Source organism: Elephas maximus, chromosome 1 (genome assembly GCF_024166365.1).
Source record: "Elephas maximus indicus isolate mEleMax1 chromosome 1, mEleMax1 primary haplotype, whole genome shotgun sequence".
NCBI classification, from domain to species: Eukaryota; Metazoa; Chordata; class Mammalia; order Proboscidea; family Elephantidae; genus Elephas; species Elephas maximus.
In genome coordinates, this window is record NC_064819.1 from 174,302,317 (window position 1) to 174,320,673 (window position 18,357).

At 40.8% G+C, this 18,357-nt stretch overlaps 1 protein-coding gene across 3 annotated transcripts in view; it reads left to right on the forward strand.

Annotated features, from left to right (window-relative positions):
- Positions 1-18,357, forward strand: part of AFG1L (AFG1 like ATPase) — a 244,257-nt gene that overhangs the window by 218,343 nt on the left and 7,557 nt on the right. For all 3 annotated transcript variants that reach the window (XM_049896727.1, XM_049896561.1, XM_049896642.1), the window contains one exon: positions 11,887-12,027. In XM_049896727.1, coding sequence (XP_049752684.1) covers positions 11,887-12,027 — 141 coding nt within the window. The remainder of the gene's footprint in view (positions 1-11,886; positions 12,028-18,357) is intronic.

Consider the following 18,357-nt stretch of genomic DNA (forward strand, 5'->3'; position numbering starts at 1 on the left):
TTAGCAGCCATAACACTTAACCAGTACACCACCAGGGCTTCCAGAAATACTAGATATTGGAATTATGTGTTCGTATTTTAAACAACTAAATTTACTATGTTCAAAGAGATTAAAAAAAAAAAAGCTTGGAAATTTTAGTAGGGATCATCTAGACACTATAAAAAACACATATCAGATATTTGTAAAAGAATCAACAGATATTCTAGACCTATAAAATGCAATAACCAAAATTAAGGACTCAATGGATGCATTTAAGAGTAGCTGACCTGTTTACAATAGCAAAAAGATGGAAGCAACCAAGGTGCCCATCAGTGGATGAATGGATAAATAAATTATGGTATGTTCACACAATCGAATACTACATATTGATAAAGAACAATGATGAAACAGTGAATCATTTCATAACATGGAGGAATCTGGAAGGTATTATGATGAACGAAATTAGTCAGTTGCAAAAGGAAAAATATTGTATAATACCACTATTATAAGAACTCAAGAAATAATTTAAACATAGAAGAAAATATTCTTTGATGGTTACGAGATGGGGGAGAGAGGGAGGGAGAGGAGTTTTCACTAATTAGATAGTAGATAAGAACTATTTTAGGTGAAGGGAAAGACAACACACAATACAGGAGAGGTCAGCACAACTGGGCTAAACCAAAAGCAAAGAAGTTTCCTGAATAAACTGAACGCTTCAAAGGCCAGTGTAGCAGGGGTGGGGGTTTGAGGACCATGGTTTCAGGGGACATCTAAGTCAATTGGCATAATAAAATCTGTTAAGATAACATTCTGCATCCCACTTTGGAGAGTGGCGCCTGGAGTCTTAAATGCTAGCAAGTGGCCATCTAAGCTGCATCAATTAGTCTCAACCCACCTGGACCAAAGGAGAATGAAGAACACCAAAGATACAAGGTAATAATGAGCCCAAGAGATAGAAAGGGCCACATAAACCAGAGACTACATCAGCCTGAGACTAGAAGAACTAGGTGGTGCCCGGCTACAACTAATGACTGCCCTGACAGGGAGCACAACAAACAACCCCTGAGGGAGCAGGAGAGCAGTGGGATGCAGACCCCAAATTCTCAAAAAAAGACCAGACTTAATGGTCTGACTGAGACTAGAAGGACCCCGGTGGTCATGGTCCCCAGACCTTTTGTTTGCACAAGACAGGAACCATTCCCAAAGCCAACTCTCCAGACAGGGATTGGACTGGACAATGGGATAGAAAATGATACTGGTGAAGAATGAGCTTCTTGGATCAAGCAGACATATGAGACTATATTGGCATCTCCTGTCTGGAGGGGAGATGAGCGGGCAGAGGGGGTCAGGAGCTGGCCGAATAGACACAAAAAGAGAGAATGGAGGGAAGGAGTTTGTTGTCTCATTAGGGGGAGAGCAGTTAGGAGTCTATAGCAAGGTGTATGTAAATTTTTGAGAGACTGACTCGATTTGTAAACTTTCACTTAGAGCACAATAAAAAAATTTTTTTTAAAAAAAGGAAGCTAAAACAGTTAAAGAAAAACAGTGAACTAGAATATAGGTCCGAGGAAACTCTCCAAAATGAATCATTGAGAAATAAAAGTTTCATCTAGAGTCCCATAAGGAGGAGAGAGAGAGAGAATGGAGCAGAGGAATATACATGTACAGATGGACTGAATATTGTCTGACATTTATGGAGAAAAGGAACACTGATAGCACACAGAAATTACGTGGAGAAAATTGCTAAAATGAAGACAGCATATAAATGGAAACATATTAGCCTGGGCTGAGCCATAGCTTTTGACACTAGGCCTTTGATCTGGGAAACTGTGGTGTGTGGCTATGTGAGCTGTCTAACAAACTACCAGATGAATTTAGAGACCTCAAAGTCCTGAGTGACCCAGAGAACATTTGCGAGTGGCTACAAGACAGATGAATTCCAGCTTTGCACCCCATGAATGAAGAAACCAAATTTGATAGCTCCATTAACTACAAGGTGAACTAAAAGTTGGAAAATGTTGTCAGTCACCTCTGAACAGCTGGAAATAGTAACACTTGCTTTGTAAGAGCAGCCAAATCTCAGATTGATAGAGATGGCTACTTATCAGCTAAAGTGAATAATTCCAGCGTGATATTTTTATGTTTAGGATATACTGGACCCCTAAATCCAGGTATCAGACATATACTGTTAGCTCTGATAGATAACAAGAACACCAAAAGCCTAGGATGAGGTTTCTTTCTCAGCCTCAGCACTACTGACATTTTGGATCAGATAATTCTTTGCTGTGGGGGTTGTCCTGTGCATTGTAGGATGTTTAGCAGCATCACTGGCCTCTACTTACTAGCTGCCAGTAGCAACCCCTCCCCTCACGCCTTCCCACTTACCCAGTCAAGACAACCAAAAATGTCTCCAGACATTTCCTAATGTCTCCTCAGGGGCAAAATCGCCCCCCATTGAGAACCACTGGTTCAGGAAGGGATGAAAGATTTCCCTGCTTTCTTTCAGGTGGATGGCTTTGTTCCAGCACTTGTTGGCTCTCAGTTGTAATTTCAGTTTAGTTCCATTCAGTTTAGCTGGAGTTTGTGATGTTGAGAATTTTTATCGGTGTCTTTACCATTGTAAATATTTTAATGAGAAATGGAGAGCAGCTATCTTAGGGACTCTCAACTAGATGTCATTTTAACCTGAGTCTGTGAGTTCTTTAATAGTCTTATTTCATGAAAATGTATAATTAATATTCTAAAGCATAGGTATTTGGGATTGTACATCTTGGAAGAAGGACATTTTTGGTGTAGACAAATTGATTTTAAAGAAATGTCTTGAGATTCAGTCCTAGAGAGATGTATACATTCTCTTCCTCATTAAGGATACTGTGCAGCCCTCAGTCTCTATTCATAGGAGGCAAATGTCCTTCCTTTTGGGGGCTAGGGTTATCAAGACTTTCAGGTTGAATATCCTATTTGTTGTCATTGGTTCTTCTAGTTTACACTGCTCTATATTGGACTTTGAAACTTTTTTTAGTGTTCAAAAAGATATTGGAAAAGCTTGAAACAGAGAGAGGGCCAGTGGGAATGGCAAGAGGTGGTGTGGTAGAGACTCCCAGTGCTTCCCCTATTTGGTTCTGCTTTCCTTCTGGACACATGAGAGAATTACTTTTTTTGTCCCCTTGCAGTTAGGCAGAGCTGTGGATCTAGTTCTGGCCAGTAAACGAGGAGCAGACGTGATATGTATCATTTCCAGGCTGAAGTATTCAGTTGCTGGTGCTTTCTTTCCCTGCCGGGGAGGCCAGCAGAACAAAGTGAACCTTGTGTTCCAGTAGTGTCACTACAATATGAGGGAGCTTCTGTAGCTTGGATCCCTGAAGAACTGCATGGAGCAGAGCCCCTCACTGACCTGTAATAGATATGTAATGTGAGTGAGAGATGAATGTTAGTAGTGTTAAGCCACTGGGATTTAGGGCTTTTTTGTTACTATAGAATGACTGGGCCTATCATGATTAATACAGGTAGCTTGGATGAGCATCAGCCGCTTGCAGCCTCCATTAGCCCCTTCAAAACCTTCCCAAGTAAACATGCAATTGAAATAATGAGGGTGTACTGCCTGTGCAAACATAACTTCCAGTCATGTACCTTATCCTGCCCTCCCTTCTAATCATATTGCCACCCCAATCTTCTCCTGGAAACCCTGGTGATGTAGTGGTTAAGTGCTACAGCTGCTAATAAAGAGGTCGGCAGTTCGAATCCACCAGGCGCTCCTTGGAAAATCTATGGTGCAGTTCTACTCTGTCCTATACAGTCACTATGAGTCGGAATCAACTCGACAGCAGTGGGTTTGGTTTTGGTTTTTGGAATCTTCTCCTGTGGAGAAATTCCAGAATTGCTGCTGGAAAAAGTAGAGGACACACACCTACATGCTTTTCACTCATTAAATAATCTGTAAGTACCTTCTGTGCACTGGGATGGTGCTAGACTCAGAGATGTAGTGATGAATAGGAGATGGTCTCTGCACCTGAGGAACTCTAGTCATATCAATAAGGCAGAAATATAAACATGTATTTAAAGCCTCTTTTGAAGAAATTTGGCCTCTTTCTGCTTTTATTTTTCTAGAACAGGAGATTCAAAAGTTCTGTCTTCATCAGAAAAGCGTACAGTTTAAATTAAATTTACATCTCAGCATCTTATTACCTGTGCAGCCTTCAATTAACCTCTCTTTAATTTTCCAAGTTCATATTGTTATTTTCTCATTTATAATATGGAAATAATAATGCCTTCCTTTTAGAGGAAATTCTAAGGATTCAAAGCAATGCCTATAAAGTTCCTAGAACTATGCTTGGCTCAATAAATGCTAAAATTTTTCTTAAAAACTACCCTGAACCCTGTCTTCATTCTTACAGAACTGTTCCAGGAACTCGTCAAGATCGTTTAATACGTACTGAACACTTTGGGATGTACTGTGCTATGTTAAAGCACATTTGAAATATGTTTATGGAAATTTGTTTCCACTCAGTACTAGAAAAAGTATCTCATACATTACTAGGAGCATTATAAATTCATACAACTATTTTGGGAATCCATTTGGCAGTTGATATGGAGAACTGTAAAAATATTTATGCCCACAGTGGGAAATCTGTCTAGAGGAAAAATTCAAAATATGGAAAAAAAAAAGTGTGCAAAGATGTTGAATTGAATTGAGTTACATGATAACAAAAACTTAGAAGCTATTTAAATGTTCAGTAATAGCAAAATAGATAAACTATGCTTTATTAGTTAGTATGATGTAAAAATGACAAAACTACATAATGATAGAGAAGAAGCCTGAAGCATTGTGGAAAAGAGGATTAAAATTAATAGAAAATTAAGATTATGTAAAACATAATGCTAGAAAAAATATTGGAAGGAAATACAACAAAAAGATAATTGTTACATTAGGACAATGGGGTTGTGGGTATTTAATTATATTTTGTTTCATAATTAAAAGATGCATTTACTATTAAAAAAAAAGTATCCTACATGACATTAAGCATTTGTCAAAACCCACAGCACGAAGCGTGAACCCTAATGTGAACTATTAATAACATATCAACAGTGGTTCGCCAATTGTACCAAAGGTACCACACAAAAACCAAAGCCAAACCTGTTGCTGGGGAGTTGATTCTGCCTCATAGTGACCTTATACTAATGAAAAATGTTAGTAATAGGAGAAACTGTGTGCATCGGGTAGAGGGTGAATGGGGATTCTCCTGCAGAATTTTTCTGTAAAGCTAAAACTGCTCTAAAAAATTCAAGTCTATTAAAAAAAAAAAAGTATCCTTTTAGATATTCCTCCTGACCAAAAGAAATGATTGAGAAGAGGTGCCATGATGATAGAAGCACGCTGGGAACAAGCAAGCAGGTCTTCTGCAATGATCCTTTATTGGGACAAAACTTTTGTTTACTCTAAATCCCGATGGTGTCCATCAGAAAAAACTCAGAGGTGATAAAACACTAACGGAGAAAGTGCTAATGTAGAATCACAGGTTTTCAATTGTTTGTGGTGGTCTGTTAGTCTGTGGGGTGGGGCACGGAAGCATTGACCAACACTGGTGGGACAATGGATGCCTTCTGGCTTTGGGGAGTACAGTCTTTGCATATGGATGGCTCACATTCAAAGCAAATTCCTAGAATATCTTCCTTCTTGTTATTATTCGGGTTTCAGCTCAGAAGTCACCTCCTCAAAAAGGAGTTCCCTGAACACTCTGACTAGAGTCACCCCTAGTTCTGTCCCTACTAGTTGCATTGTGGGGCTTATTTGCTTAGTGGTGGTTCTCAATCATCATCTTTAATTATCACTTTGCTTACTTGTTCTGCCTTCTCTCTTACCCCAAACTGGAATATAAGTTTTACCAGGGCAGGAACCCTGACCATCTTGTTCACTTCTGAATTTCAGCCTGTTACAAAGTGTCTAGAATGGGAATTCCAGAACCCTTAATTGTGCTCATGAGGGATCTGTACATGGACCAAGAAGGAGTCGTTCGAACAGAACAAGGGAACACTGCGTAGTTTAAAGTTAGGAAAGGTGTGTGTCAGGGTTGTATCCTTTCGCCCTACTTATTCAGTCTGTATGCTGAGCAAATAATACAAGAAGCTGGACTATATGCAGAAGAATGGGGCATCAGGATTGGAGGAAGGCTCATTAACAACCAGCAATATGCAGATGATACAACCTCGTTTGGTGAAAGAAGAGGACCTGAAGCACTTACTGATGAAGATCAAAGACTACAGCCTTCAGTATGGATTACACCTCAACATAAAGAAAACAAAAATCCTCACAACTGGACCAATAAGCAAAATCATGATAAACAGAGAAAATATGGAAGTTGTCAAGATTTCATTTTACTTGGATCCACAATCAGTGCCTGTGGAAGCAACAGTCAAGAAATCAAGTGACGCATTGCATTGGGCAAATCTGCTGCAAAAGATCTCTTTAAAGTGTTAAAAAACAAAGATGTCACTTTTAAGTACTAAGGTGCACCTGACCCAAGCCAGGGTGTTTTCAATCGCTTCCTATGCTTGTGAAGGCTGAGCAATGAATAAGGAAGACTGAAGAAGAATTGACACCTTTGAATTACTGTATTGATGAATAATATTGAATATACCATGGACCGCCCAGAAGAACAAACAAATCTGTCTTGGAAGAAGTACAGTCAGAATGCTCCTAGAAGCCAGGAGGAGAGACTCCATCTCACATACTTTGAACATGTTATTAGGAGGGGCCAGTCCCTGGAGAAGGGTATTATGCACGGTAAAGTAGAGGGTCAGCAAAAAAGAGGAAGACCCTCAATGAGATGGATTGACACAGTGGCTACAACAATGGGCTCAAGCATAACAACAATTGAGAGGATGGTGCAGGACTGGGCGGTGTTTTGTTCTGTTGTGCGTAGGGTCCCTATGAGTCAGAACTGACTTGATGACACCTAACAACAACAACAACACAATGTCTAGCATGTAATGGGTACTCAATCAATATTGTTGGTGCTCAGTAAATATTGTTGGTGCTCAATAGATAGTTGTTGAATGAAAAATGAAATAACACACGAGCACCAAGTACGTGTGTGGTTGACCAAGTGTACAATATTTTCCCTAGCTAAATGTGAACTATTTGAGAATCCTGCCATTCTACTCAATCCCTCCATTCTCTCGATTAATATGAATCTCTCATATCTCACCAAATTCAATCCTGAAAGTTTATCTGAGTGTTACTTCTTGAATACTTCAACTTCAAAGCCAGATAAGAAAGTATACTCTTTAAATATTTACTAGAAAAAAAACCCCAAACATCATATTTTAAATTAATTTTGGGGGGGAGGGGAAGATGATTTCTCATGGGGAAGCAACTTCTTTCTTTGGTTAATACATTTCATTCTTTCGGAACATGTTATTGTGGTTTAGGTAAAAGTTTACAGAGCAAATGAGCCTCCCATTCAATGATTTATACACAGCTTGTTTCCTGACATTGGTTGCAAACCCCTGAATGTGTCAGCACTCTCCTCTCTTGCTCCCTGGGTTCCCCATGTCCATTTGCCCAGCTTTCCTGCCCTTACCTTCCTTCTGATTTTGCTTTTGGGCAAATGCTGCCCTTTAGGTCTAACATAGTTGATTATTCTCAGGTGTACATTCCTCACTGGTGTTATTGTTCATTTGATAGGGCCGTCTATTGTATGGCTAAAATGTGATCTCTGGGAGTTATTTTAGTTCCAAGTTTGAAGGGTGTCTAAGGGCCATAGTCTTGGGAATTCCACCAGTCTCTATTAGACCAGTAAATCTGGTCTTATTTATAAGTTTGAATTTTGTTCTCCATTTCTCTCCCACTCTGTCCTCTCATGTTTTTAAAGAAAGTAATATTGCTCCTTAGAAGCAAGGATGTCAAGGCTTCGTCTCATGTGCTTTGGACATGTTATTGGGAAGGACCAGTCCTTGGAGAAGGACATCATGCTTGACAAAGTAGAGGGTCATCGAAAAGAGGAAAACCCTCAATGAGATGAATTGACACAGTGGCTGCAACAGTGGGCTCAAACACAGCAAAGATTGTGAGGATGGTGCAGGAATGGGCAGTGTTTTGTTCTGTGGTATATGGGGTCACTATGAGTCATAACCGGTTTGACGACATCTAACAACAACAGTATCACTATATCTCCATGACCTAAATTGAAATGTCTTTGGCAACTAATAACCTCTCCTTGTTTAAATGATCATCATTTTTTAAAGAAGATAGATAATTATATTAAGCTTTGTTTTCTTTACCTGGACAAGCACATAATTGTTTTAGGGATATGGGGGGAAAGGGATATTTGCTAATATAATGGCAAATGCAGAACCTACAGACAAAGGTGTATAATTTGTAAAATAGCTGAGTGGGCAAAATTCTGATTTTCAGTTGCCCTAGGCACTTCAGTGCACTTCTGATAATGATTTTCTTTGGGAATGTAGTTATACTGATAGAAATCATATCCATGCATAAAGAGCGAGCTTAATTATACATAACTACATATCTAAAATGAGGCTTCATATTTTTAAATACATTTTCCTGTTACAGAAACGAGACATTAAATTCTGTTTTCACAAAAGTAGTGTGTCACCCTCAGAGCACAAGAGTCAGATCATATGAGTTGTCCAGTTGTCTGTTTGCCATAAAGGTGCTCTCTCTTGCCTTCCCCTCTTTCTCTTTTGGGAACTGTTTTTATTACATGGTGAGTCCAGGCGGGTTGAGATTTGTACTGAATCCTTCACAGTCCCATCTGGTCCCTGCTGTGACTCCAAGGACAGGCAAATGGATAAAAGCTGATTTAGAGTTTTGGATGAGGGCGGTGGCAGAGCGAAATTAACTGCTCCTAATGTATGACGGAAACCCTGGTGGCGTAGTGGTTAAGTGCTACGGCTGCTAACCAAAGGGTCGGCAGGTCGAATCCTCCAGGCACTCCTTGGAAACTCTATGGGGCAGTTCTGCTCTGTCCTACAGGGTCACTATGAGTTGCTATCGACTCAATGGCATTGGGCTTGGTTTTTTGTTTTTTTTTTTGGTAATGAGAATGACACACCTTTACATCCTCAACTCATTTGTACTGAGCCCAGTCATTTGAGCTCAAAATAATAATAAGAGCGGCCAACATGGTTTGAGTGCTAATGTATGCCCCAGGCACCGTGCTAAATGCTTTACATGTATTATTTTGTTTAATCCTCACAATAGAGGTGAGGTAGGAATTAAATTCCTGCTTTACAGTTGGGAAAACTAAGGAACAGAAAAATGTGTTAATATGCCAAACCAAAACCAGTTGCCATGGAGCTGACTTCAACTCATGAGAACCCATGTGTGTCATAGTAGGATTATTTGCCATAGGGTTTTCTGGATGTAAATTGCCAGGCCTTTCTTCTGAGGTACCTTTAGGTGAACTCAAACCTCCAACCTTTTGGTCAGCAGCTGAGCCTGTTAACAGTTTGCACCACCCAGGGACTCCTAACTTGTAATAGGCCCCAGTTAATAAGTAAGAAACTGAGGATTCAAACCCAGGCAGTCAGAGCCCTCACTCCTATCTACTCTGTCATACAGCACTCCTGGTACATCTTGGGCTTGACTGGAGAGTCAGGGTTAAACCCAATAAAAATACACACTTGAACCCCTACATGGCTGAGGTGAGTGGCAGAGGCTTAGCTAAGGTCAGGTACTGACTGAGTCTAGAAGCAGAGGCTCTCCAGCCAGGAAGGAAAATGGGAAAGGCAAGGGCCATATCCTTCTGTGCTCCCATTTGTTATGTGGTTGGTGAGAGGAAATAGGAGGAAGGGACATCTCCAAGCAGATTTCCAAGTGAATCAGGTCATACTTTATGCCCTTTCTCGCTGGTTCTCTGCACCTTTTCCCAAGGGCCCAGAACTGCTCTGTCTTGAGGAAATCACTTCTCCAGAGCTTAGCTCTCCAGAATTCCTCTCCCGTGAATGTAACTGATTTCAGCTGGATGTTAGATGGTGGTGGTAGGCTGAAATTAGGGCTCAAAACTGGTTCATTCTCGTTCAAACCCCTGCTGAGAATATTCATTTCCACTCCAGATATACTAAATCAGAATCTACAGTTTAACAAGATCCCCAGGTGACTCTTATGTATAGTAAAACTTGAGAACCACTGCTCTACTAGTGGCTCTCAGAATTGGTCCCTAACCAGCAGCATTAGTATTGCCTGGGAACTTGTTAGAATGTAAATTCTCAGCAGGGGTCAAACAGGAATGAATAGGTTTGAAGCTCTGACTGAAATGAATGGACAGTAAGGTGAGAACGAGTCCTCCCTCCACAATTCCCTAATTTTCCCAGGAACCTAGCAATGTCTACCTTTCTGAGAGAAGTGGTTTTAATGCAAATGACTCCCCAGGTGAGGGAGACATTTCTGAACAGGGAGGGGCATTGATGGATTCTGCCAGAAATTAAGGAGGCTCAGCTACCTGTGTTCTAAGGATTGGTTCTGGTGATCTGGGAGCAGGGCTTCAAACCGGTTTGGAACCGTTCAATAATTGCTGATTTAGACAAGGGCATCATACTCGTTGCATAGCAACCAAGCCTGTTGCCCATCAGATTTTGACCCAAGTAGGAAACAAATAGCGGGGCCCTGCTCAAAGATGGCAGCCCACTCTACCACTTTGCATGTGTTGCTCTTCACAGTCCTGCCAATGATCCAATCTCCCTCATGGATCTCAAAAGTTTCAACAGCCTAATGCTGGAGATTGGATTATTGGCAGGACTGCGGAGAGCGACACACATTCAAAGCTGCAAGGTCAGCTGCCATCTTTGAGCAGGGTACGACTGTTTCCTACTCCGGTCAAAATCCGATGGGCAACAGATTTGGTTGCTATGCAACACGTATGCAGCCCTCATTTACATCAGCAATTACTGAACCCTCCTGAACTGATTCAAAGCCCTCTCTGGGAGCTTTCAGAAGGATTTCATGGCCCACTCAGTCTCTGGTCATCTCCCCCCTGTACCCAGGCCCAGAAACATCTCCAACCTCTGCTCATGGTTTGCTGCTGACAGAGTACAGTCATACACACACAACTTAAAATGTGTAGAAGTAACATTTCCTGGGAATAGTAACTACAAAAAATGTGTTTGCAGATAGTTGTTATAATTTTCACAAGTTAAATTCATGTTTCAGGAACTAGAGCTTCACATCTGTGGGTAGCACCTGTGGGAATCATTTTGTGGCCCTCAAGTCCTGTACCCTTCTCATTATCAAGAAGTCACGTGCTGCTCCAAATTATGCTGGAGGTCTCAGCCTACTTCTGGTCATTAAAACCCTCTGGTATTTCCTACAGATGTTAGCAATGTTTACTACATTGCACCTGAAATACATTACCTGTAATTAAACAAAAATATTTTCTGGTGATTTTCCTCCTAAAGCAGTCATCTTTTCAAAACTGTGGTATAATATCAGCATGCCATTATGAAATGACTCCATTTAATGATAGTGACAGTTTGCAGTTGAGTCATAGGAAGGATTAGTTAGGACATGTTTAAATGGAATTCAAGTAATGTTATATGAATAAAAAGAAAAAGATTGAAGACTGGATTTAAGACAGGGGCCTATAAGTTACTGACCGAGGTCATGGCTGGAGATACTCCTCCACTCCCCACCACATTCTTGTCTTCTTGTTTGCCCCCTCTTTTATGCCACTAATAAGGCCATACAGTACATATTATCAGTGTTACTCTGAATGAGGAAAAAAATTGGCCTACTCTGAAAATACTGCCCCATTGGGTCTACCACCCAGATCTCACCATGACATTTTTAAAGTAGACTAATTTTAAAAAGGCATTTTTAATTAAACTAATCCAAGGGCAACTAGAATTGTTTGTTTTAATTTTCTATTCTTTATTTCATTTTAATTACAGCCACTTGGAGCCAGTGACTATTTGGAACTATCAAGGAATTTTGATACAGTATTTTTACGAAACATTCCACAGTTTACCTTGGCAAAGAGGACTCAAGCTCGAAGATTCATAACTCTCATCGATACCTTTTATGATTTCAAGGTGAGGATGTAGTATATTTTCCCAAAACTAAATATTTTGGACTCTGGAGCCGGATTGTCTAGGCTGGAATCTGGCTCTACCACTTACTTCACCTGTGTGTGCCTCAGTTTTCTCATCTGTGAATTGGGGATAATAATAGTATTTACTTCATAGGGTTGTTTTGAGGGCTAAATAAGCTCATCTACATAAAGCATTTAAAACAATACTTGGCATAAGCTGAGTACTATATGCTGTTGTTAGGTGCTGTCAAGTTGGTTCTGACTCATAGCGACCCTATGCACAACAGAACGAAACACCGCCCAGTCCTGTGCCATCCTTACAATTGTTGTTACGCTTGAGCCCATTGTTGCAACCACTCTGTCAATCCATCTTGTTGAGGGTCTTCCTCTTTTCCACTGACCCTGTACTTTACCAAGCATGATGTCCTTCTCCAGGGACTGATCCCTCCTGACAACATGTCCAAAGTATGTAAGACACGGTCTCGCCATCCTTGCCTCTAAGGAGCACCCTGGCCTCACTTCTTCCAAGACAGATTTGTTTGTTCTTTTGGCAGTCCATGGTATATTCAATATTCTTCTCTGACACCACAATTCAAAGGTGTCAACTCTTCTTCAGCCTTCCTTATTCATTGTCCAGCTTTCACATGCATATGATGCAATTGAAAATACCATGGCTTGGGTCAGACACACCCTAATCTTCAAGGTGACATCTTTGCTTTTCAACACTTTAAAGAGGTTCTTTGCAGCAGATTTACCCAATGCAATGCGTCTTTTGATTTCCTGACTGCTTCTTCCATGGCTCTTGATTGTGGACCCAAGTAGAATGAAATCCTTGACAACTTCAATCTTTCCTCCGTTTATCATGATGTTGCTCATTGGTCCAGTTGTGAGGATTTTTGTTTTCTTTATGTTGAGACATAATCCATACTGAAGGCTGTGGTCTTTGATCTTCATTAGTAAGTGCTTCAAGGCCTCTTTACTTTCAGCAAGCAAGGTTGTGTCATCTGCATAACACAGGTTGTTAATGAGTCATCCTCCAATCGCCATGCCCCATTCTTCATATAATCCAGCTTTTCAGATTATTTACTTAGCATACAGATTGAATGGGTATGGTGAAAGGATACAACCCTGATGCACACCTTTCCTGACTTTAAGCCACTCAGTGTCTCCTTGCTCTGTCTGAACAGCTGCCTCTTGATCTATGTACAGGTTCCTCATGAGCACAGTTAAGTGTTCTGGAATTCCCATTCTCTGAAATGTTATCCGTAATTTGTTATGCTCCACACAGTCAAATGCCTTTGCATAGTCAATTAGACATAGGTAAACATCCTTCTGGTATTCTCTGCTTTTGGCCAGGATCCATCTGACATCAGCAATGATATCCCTGGTTCCACATCCTCTTCTGAAACCGGCCCGAATTTCTGGCAGTTCCTTGTCAGTACACTGCTGCAGCTGCTTTTAAATGATCTTCAGCAAAATTTTGCTTGCGTGTGATATCTTTCTTGGGAATAGGCATAAATATGGACCTCTTCCAGTCAGTTGGCCAGGAAACTGTCTTCCAAATTTCTTGGCATAGATGAGTGAGCACTTCTTGCACTGCATCAGTTTGTTGAAACATTTCAATTGATATTCCATCAATTCCTGGAGCCTTGTTTTTTGTCAATGCCTTCAGCGCAGCTTGGACTTCTTCCTTCAGTAGCATCGGTTCATGATCATATGCTACCTCTTGAAATGTTTGAACATTGACTAATTCTTTTTGGTATAATGACTCTGTGTATTCCTTCCATCTTCTTTTGATGGTTCCTGCATCATTTAATATTTTCCTTATAGAATCCTTCATTATTGCAACTTGAGACTTGAATTTTTTCTTCAGTTCTTTCAGCTTGAGAAACACCAAGTGTGTTCTTCCCTGTTGGTTTTCCACCTCCACGTCTTTGCACACGTCATCATAATACTTTACTTTTTCTTTTCGAGCCACCCGTTGAAATCTTCAGTTCTTTTCCTTCATCATTTCTTCCTTTTGCTTCAGCTGCTTGATGTTCGAGAGCAAGTTTCAGAGTCTCCTCTGACAGCATCTTGGTCTTTTCTTTCTTTCTTGTCTTTTCAATGACCTCTTGCTTTCTTCATGTATGATGTTCTTGATGTCATTCCACAACTCATCTGGTCTTTGGTCACTAGTGTTCAATGCGTCAAATCTGTTCTTGAGATGGTCTCTAAATTTAAGTGGGATATACTCAAGGTCATATTTTGGCTGTTGTGGACTTGCTCTGATTTTCTTCAGTTTCAGCTTGAACTTGCATATGAGCAATTAATGGTCTGTTCCACAGTTGGCCCCTGGCCTTGTTCTGACTGATGATATTGAGCTTTTCCGTTGTCTCTTTCCACAAATATAGTCGATTTGATTCCTGTGTATTCCAGCTGGCGAGGTCCGTGTGTATAGTCATCATTTACGTTGGTGAAAAAAGGTATTTGCAATGAAGAAGTCATTGGTCTTGCAAAATCCTATCGTTTGATCTCCGTCATTGTTTCTATCACCAAGGCCATGTTTTCCAATTACCAATCCTTCTTTGTTTCCTTCTTCTGCATTCCAATCACCAGTAACTATCAATGTATCCTGATTGCATGTTTATTCAATTTCAGACTGCAGAAGCTGATAAAAATCTTCAGTTTCTTCATCTTTGTCTTTAGTGGTTGGTGTGTAAATTTGAATAAGAGTCGTATTAACTGGTCTTCCTTGTAGGTGTATGGATATTATCCTATCACTGACATCATTGTACTTCAGGATAGATCTTGAAATGTGCTTTTTGATGATGAATGCAACACCATTCCTCTTCAAGTTGTCATTCCCGGAATAGTAGACTATATGATTGTCTGATTCAAAATGGCCAATACCAGTCCATTTCAGCTCACTAATGCCTAGGATATCAATGTGTATATGTTCCATCTCATTTTTGATGATTTCCAATTTTCCTAGATTCATACTTTGTATATACCAGGTTCCGATTATTAATGGATGTTTGCAGCTATTTCTTCTCATTTTGAGTTGTGCCACATCATCAAATGAAGGTCCTGAAAGCTTTATTCCATCCACATCCTTAAGGTTGACTCTACTTTGAGGAGGCAGCTCTTCCCCAGTCGTCTTTTGAGTGTCTTCCAACCTGGGGGGCTCATCTTCCGGCACTATCTCAGACAATGTTCCACTGCTATTCATAAGGTTTTCAGTGTCCAAATTCTTTTCAGAAGTAGATGGCTGGGTCCTTCTTCCTAGTCCGTCTTGGTCTGGAAGCTCAGCTGAAACTTATCTTCCATGGGTAACCCTGCTGGTATTTGAATACCGGTGGCATAGCTTCCAGCATCACAGCAACACACAAGCCTCCACAGTATGACAAACTGACAGACACATGGTGGAATACTATATAAGTACTATTATTATTACTAGTGTTATGGATTGAATTGTGTCCCCCCAAAATTGTGTCTTCTTTGCTAGACAACGATTCCCAGTATTGTGTGGTTGTCCTCCATTTTGCGATATGATGTAATTACCCATGTGTTGTAAATCCTAACCTCTATGATTTTAAGGAGGCAGGATTAGAGGCAGTTATGTTAATGAGGAAGGACACAATCTACAGGATTAGGTTGTATCTTGAGTCAATTTCTTTTGAGATATAAAAGATAGAGGTGAACAGAGAGAAGAGGGACCTCATTTCCATCAATCGAGAAGAGCCAGGAGTGGAATGTATCCTCTGAACTAGGGGTCCCCAAGTTGAGAAGCTCCTAGACCCAGGGGAAGATTGATGACAAGGACCTTCCCTCAGACGCAACAGAGAGAGAAAAACTTCTCCTGTATCTGGCACCCTGAATTTGGACTTCTAGCCTCCTAAACTGTGAGAGAATAAACTTTTGTTTGTTAAACACATCCACCTGTGGTATTTCTGTTATAGCAACGCTAGATAACTAATACAACTAGTAACAGTAGTAGTATAGTAAAAGTCTCAGTACAAAACGGTCTGATATACCAACAATTCTATCATTCTGCCAGGCAGATCATGTGCTCCACCTGTAATGATGTACAACACAGTGCCTTGTCTAGTGTGAGTACCCAGTAAATACTTATGCATCAGTAAATGATTCACTGATTGAATAATGAATGAACAAATGAATGAATGGCAAAAGGACCCTCCTCAGTATTAGAGCTCTCTCTCCCTATGACTCAGACACTCCAGTGACTAGTATTATAGCATCTTGTTCCTTGGCTATTTTATCCAAAGACCTATTGCCTTAGTCATCTAGTACTGCTATAACAGAAGTACCACAAGTAGATGCCTTTAGCAAAGAGAAGTTTATTCTCTCACAGTCTAGTAAGCTAGAGGTCTGAATTCAGGTGCAAGCTCCAGGGGAAGCCTTTCTCTCTCTGTCAGCTCTGGATGGAGGTCCTTGTCTTCAGTCTTCCCTTGGTCTGGGAGCATCTCAGCACAGGAACCTCAGGTCCAAAGGATGTGCTCTGCTCCCAGTGCTGCGTTCTTGGTGGTATGAGGTCCCCATGTCTCTCTGCTTGCTTCTCTCTTTTATATCTGAAAAGAGATTGGCTTAAGACACTATCTAATCTTGTAGACCTTATCAATATAACTGCCACTAATCCATCTTATTACATTATAGTGATAGGATTTAAAACACATAGGGAAATCACATCAGAAGATAAAATGGTAGACAATCAATCATGCAAGGGAATCATGACCTAACCAAGTTGACAGATATTTTGGGGGGACACAATTCAATCCATGACACCTATGTTTTAGAATGAATTGCAAAGCCATTGCCCATGCATCAGAGGGAATGTTGCCCAGTGGTTAAGGAGTGGGTCCTGGGGTCAGGTGGTCTACTTTGAATACCTGCTTAACCTCTCTGAGCTTCAATCTCCTTCTCTACAAAAAGGGAGTAATAATAATACCTATCTCATAAGGTGGAAGCTCTGGTGGCATAGAGGTTAAGGGCTACAGCTGCTAATGAAAAGGTGGGCAGTTTGAATCTACCAGCCACTCCTTGGAAACTCTATAGGGCAGTTCTACTCTGTCCTATAGGGTCGCTATGAGTCAGAACCAACTCGATGGCAATGGGTTTGGTTTTTTGGTTTTTATCTCATAAGGTTAAATGAGTTTGTAAAGCACTTAGAATGTTATCTGGCATATAGTAAACTCTCAATAAAGTTGAGCCTCCGTTAATGGTATCTGTAAGTACATATTTAAAGTAAAAGTATACTTTCACATTAGAAAACCTAACCCATTGCCGTCAAGTAGATTCCGACTTACAGTGACCCTATAGGACAGAGTAGAGCTGCCCTGTAGGGTTTCCAAGGAGCATTTGGTGAATTCAGACTGCCAACCTTTTGGTTAGTAGCCAAGCTCATAACCACTGAGTTAATTTAAATGTTATTTTAATGTTATGTACATATTTTCTCCCTATTCCTTGTGTAGAAATAGAACAATGGTTCTAAAATTTGAAGAGACTTGGGGGAGGGAATAACAGAATCTTCTAGGGGAGAGGGGAGAGGGAAGAGTTTCATGTTTCTGTTATTCATTTGTTCAAGAGTCTTTATCATGCCAAGGACAGGGCTAAGCCCTAGAAAGTCAGTGGCACACATGGCTCCTGCCTCTGTGGAGCTTATAGGCTAGGTTCTGAAAATATTAATCAAATGTCCACAAAACTAAATGTAAAATCCCCACTGTAGGTTGGAAAGAGAAAGAGAAAGGAGTATGTATGGTGCTGTGAGAGTCTAGGGGAGAGAAGAGACTGATCTGTTGTGGGGATTGGAGGTATCTAGGGAAGTCCCTCTGAAGACCACCAACATCAGACTCATCTGGGCTACTTAAGATATGGGCTCCAGAGACCACTTCCTATGGCAGCAAATGAGACCCAGGGATGGGGCCTGGAATCTGCACATTCCCAAATACCTCAGGTTCTTCTTATAAACGCTGAGAAGTGATGGTTGAAGTCCATGTGCAGGGTGAATAGATGCAACCAAAGCGGAGACTGTACAGCAAAGGCCCTGTGATGGGTGTGGGCATGGAAAGCCGCATTTGCTAAGGGGAGCCTACTTTAGTGCCTGACATCAAAATCTGCTGCATGCTCCCATGAGGCCAGCACATGTGTAAACAGGGAGGCAGGAGGCTGGGAATGTCTGGCTGGGGGACCAAGTCCCATTGGTTGTTAGCGGTTGCCTTTGACAGTCACTCATTCAAAGATTCTGGTCCACAGTAACCGTGTGGGGTCCAGAGTGACAGGAGAGAGGCTAGCTGTGGGCACGCTGTTTTCAGAAGATGCTAGTGCTTCAAGA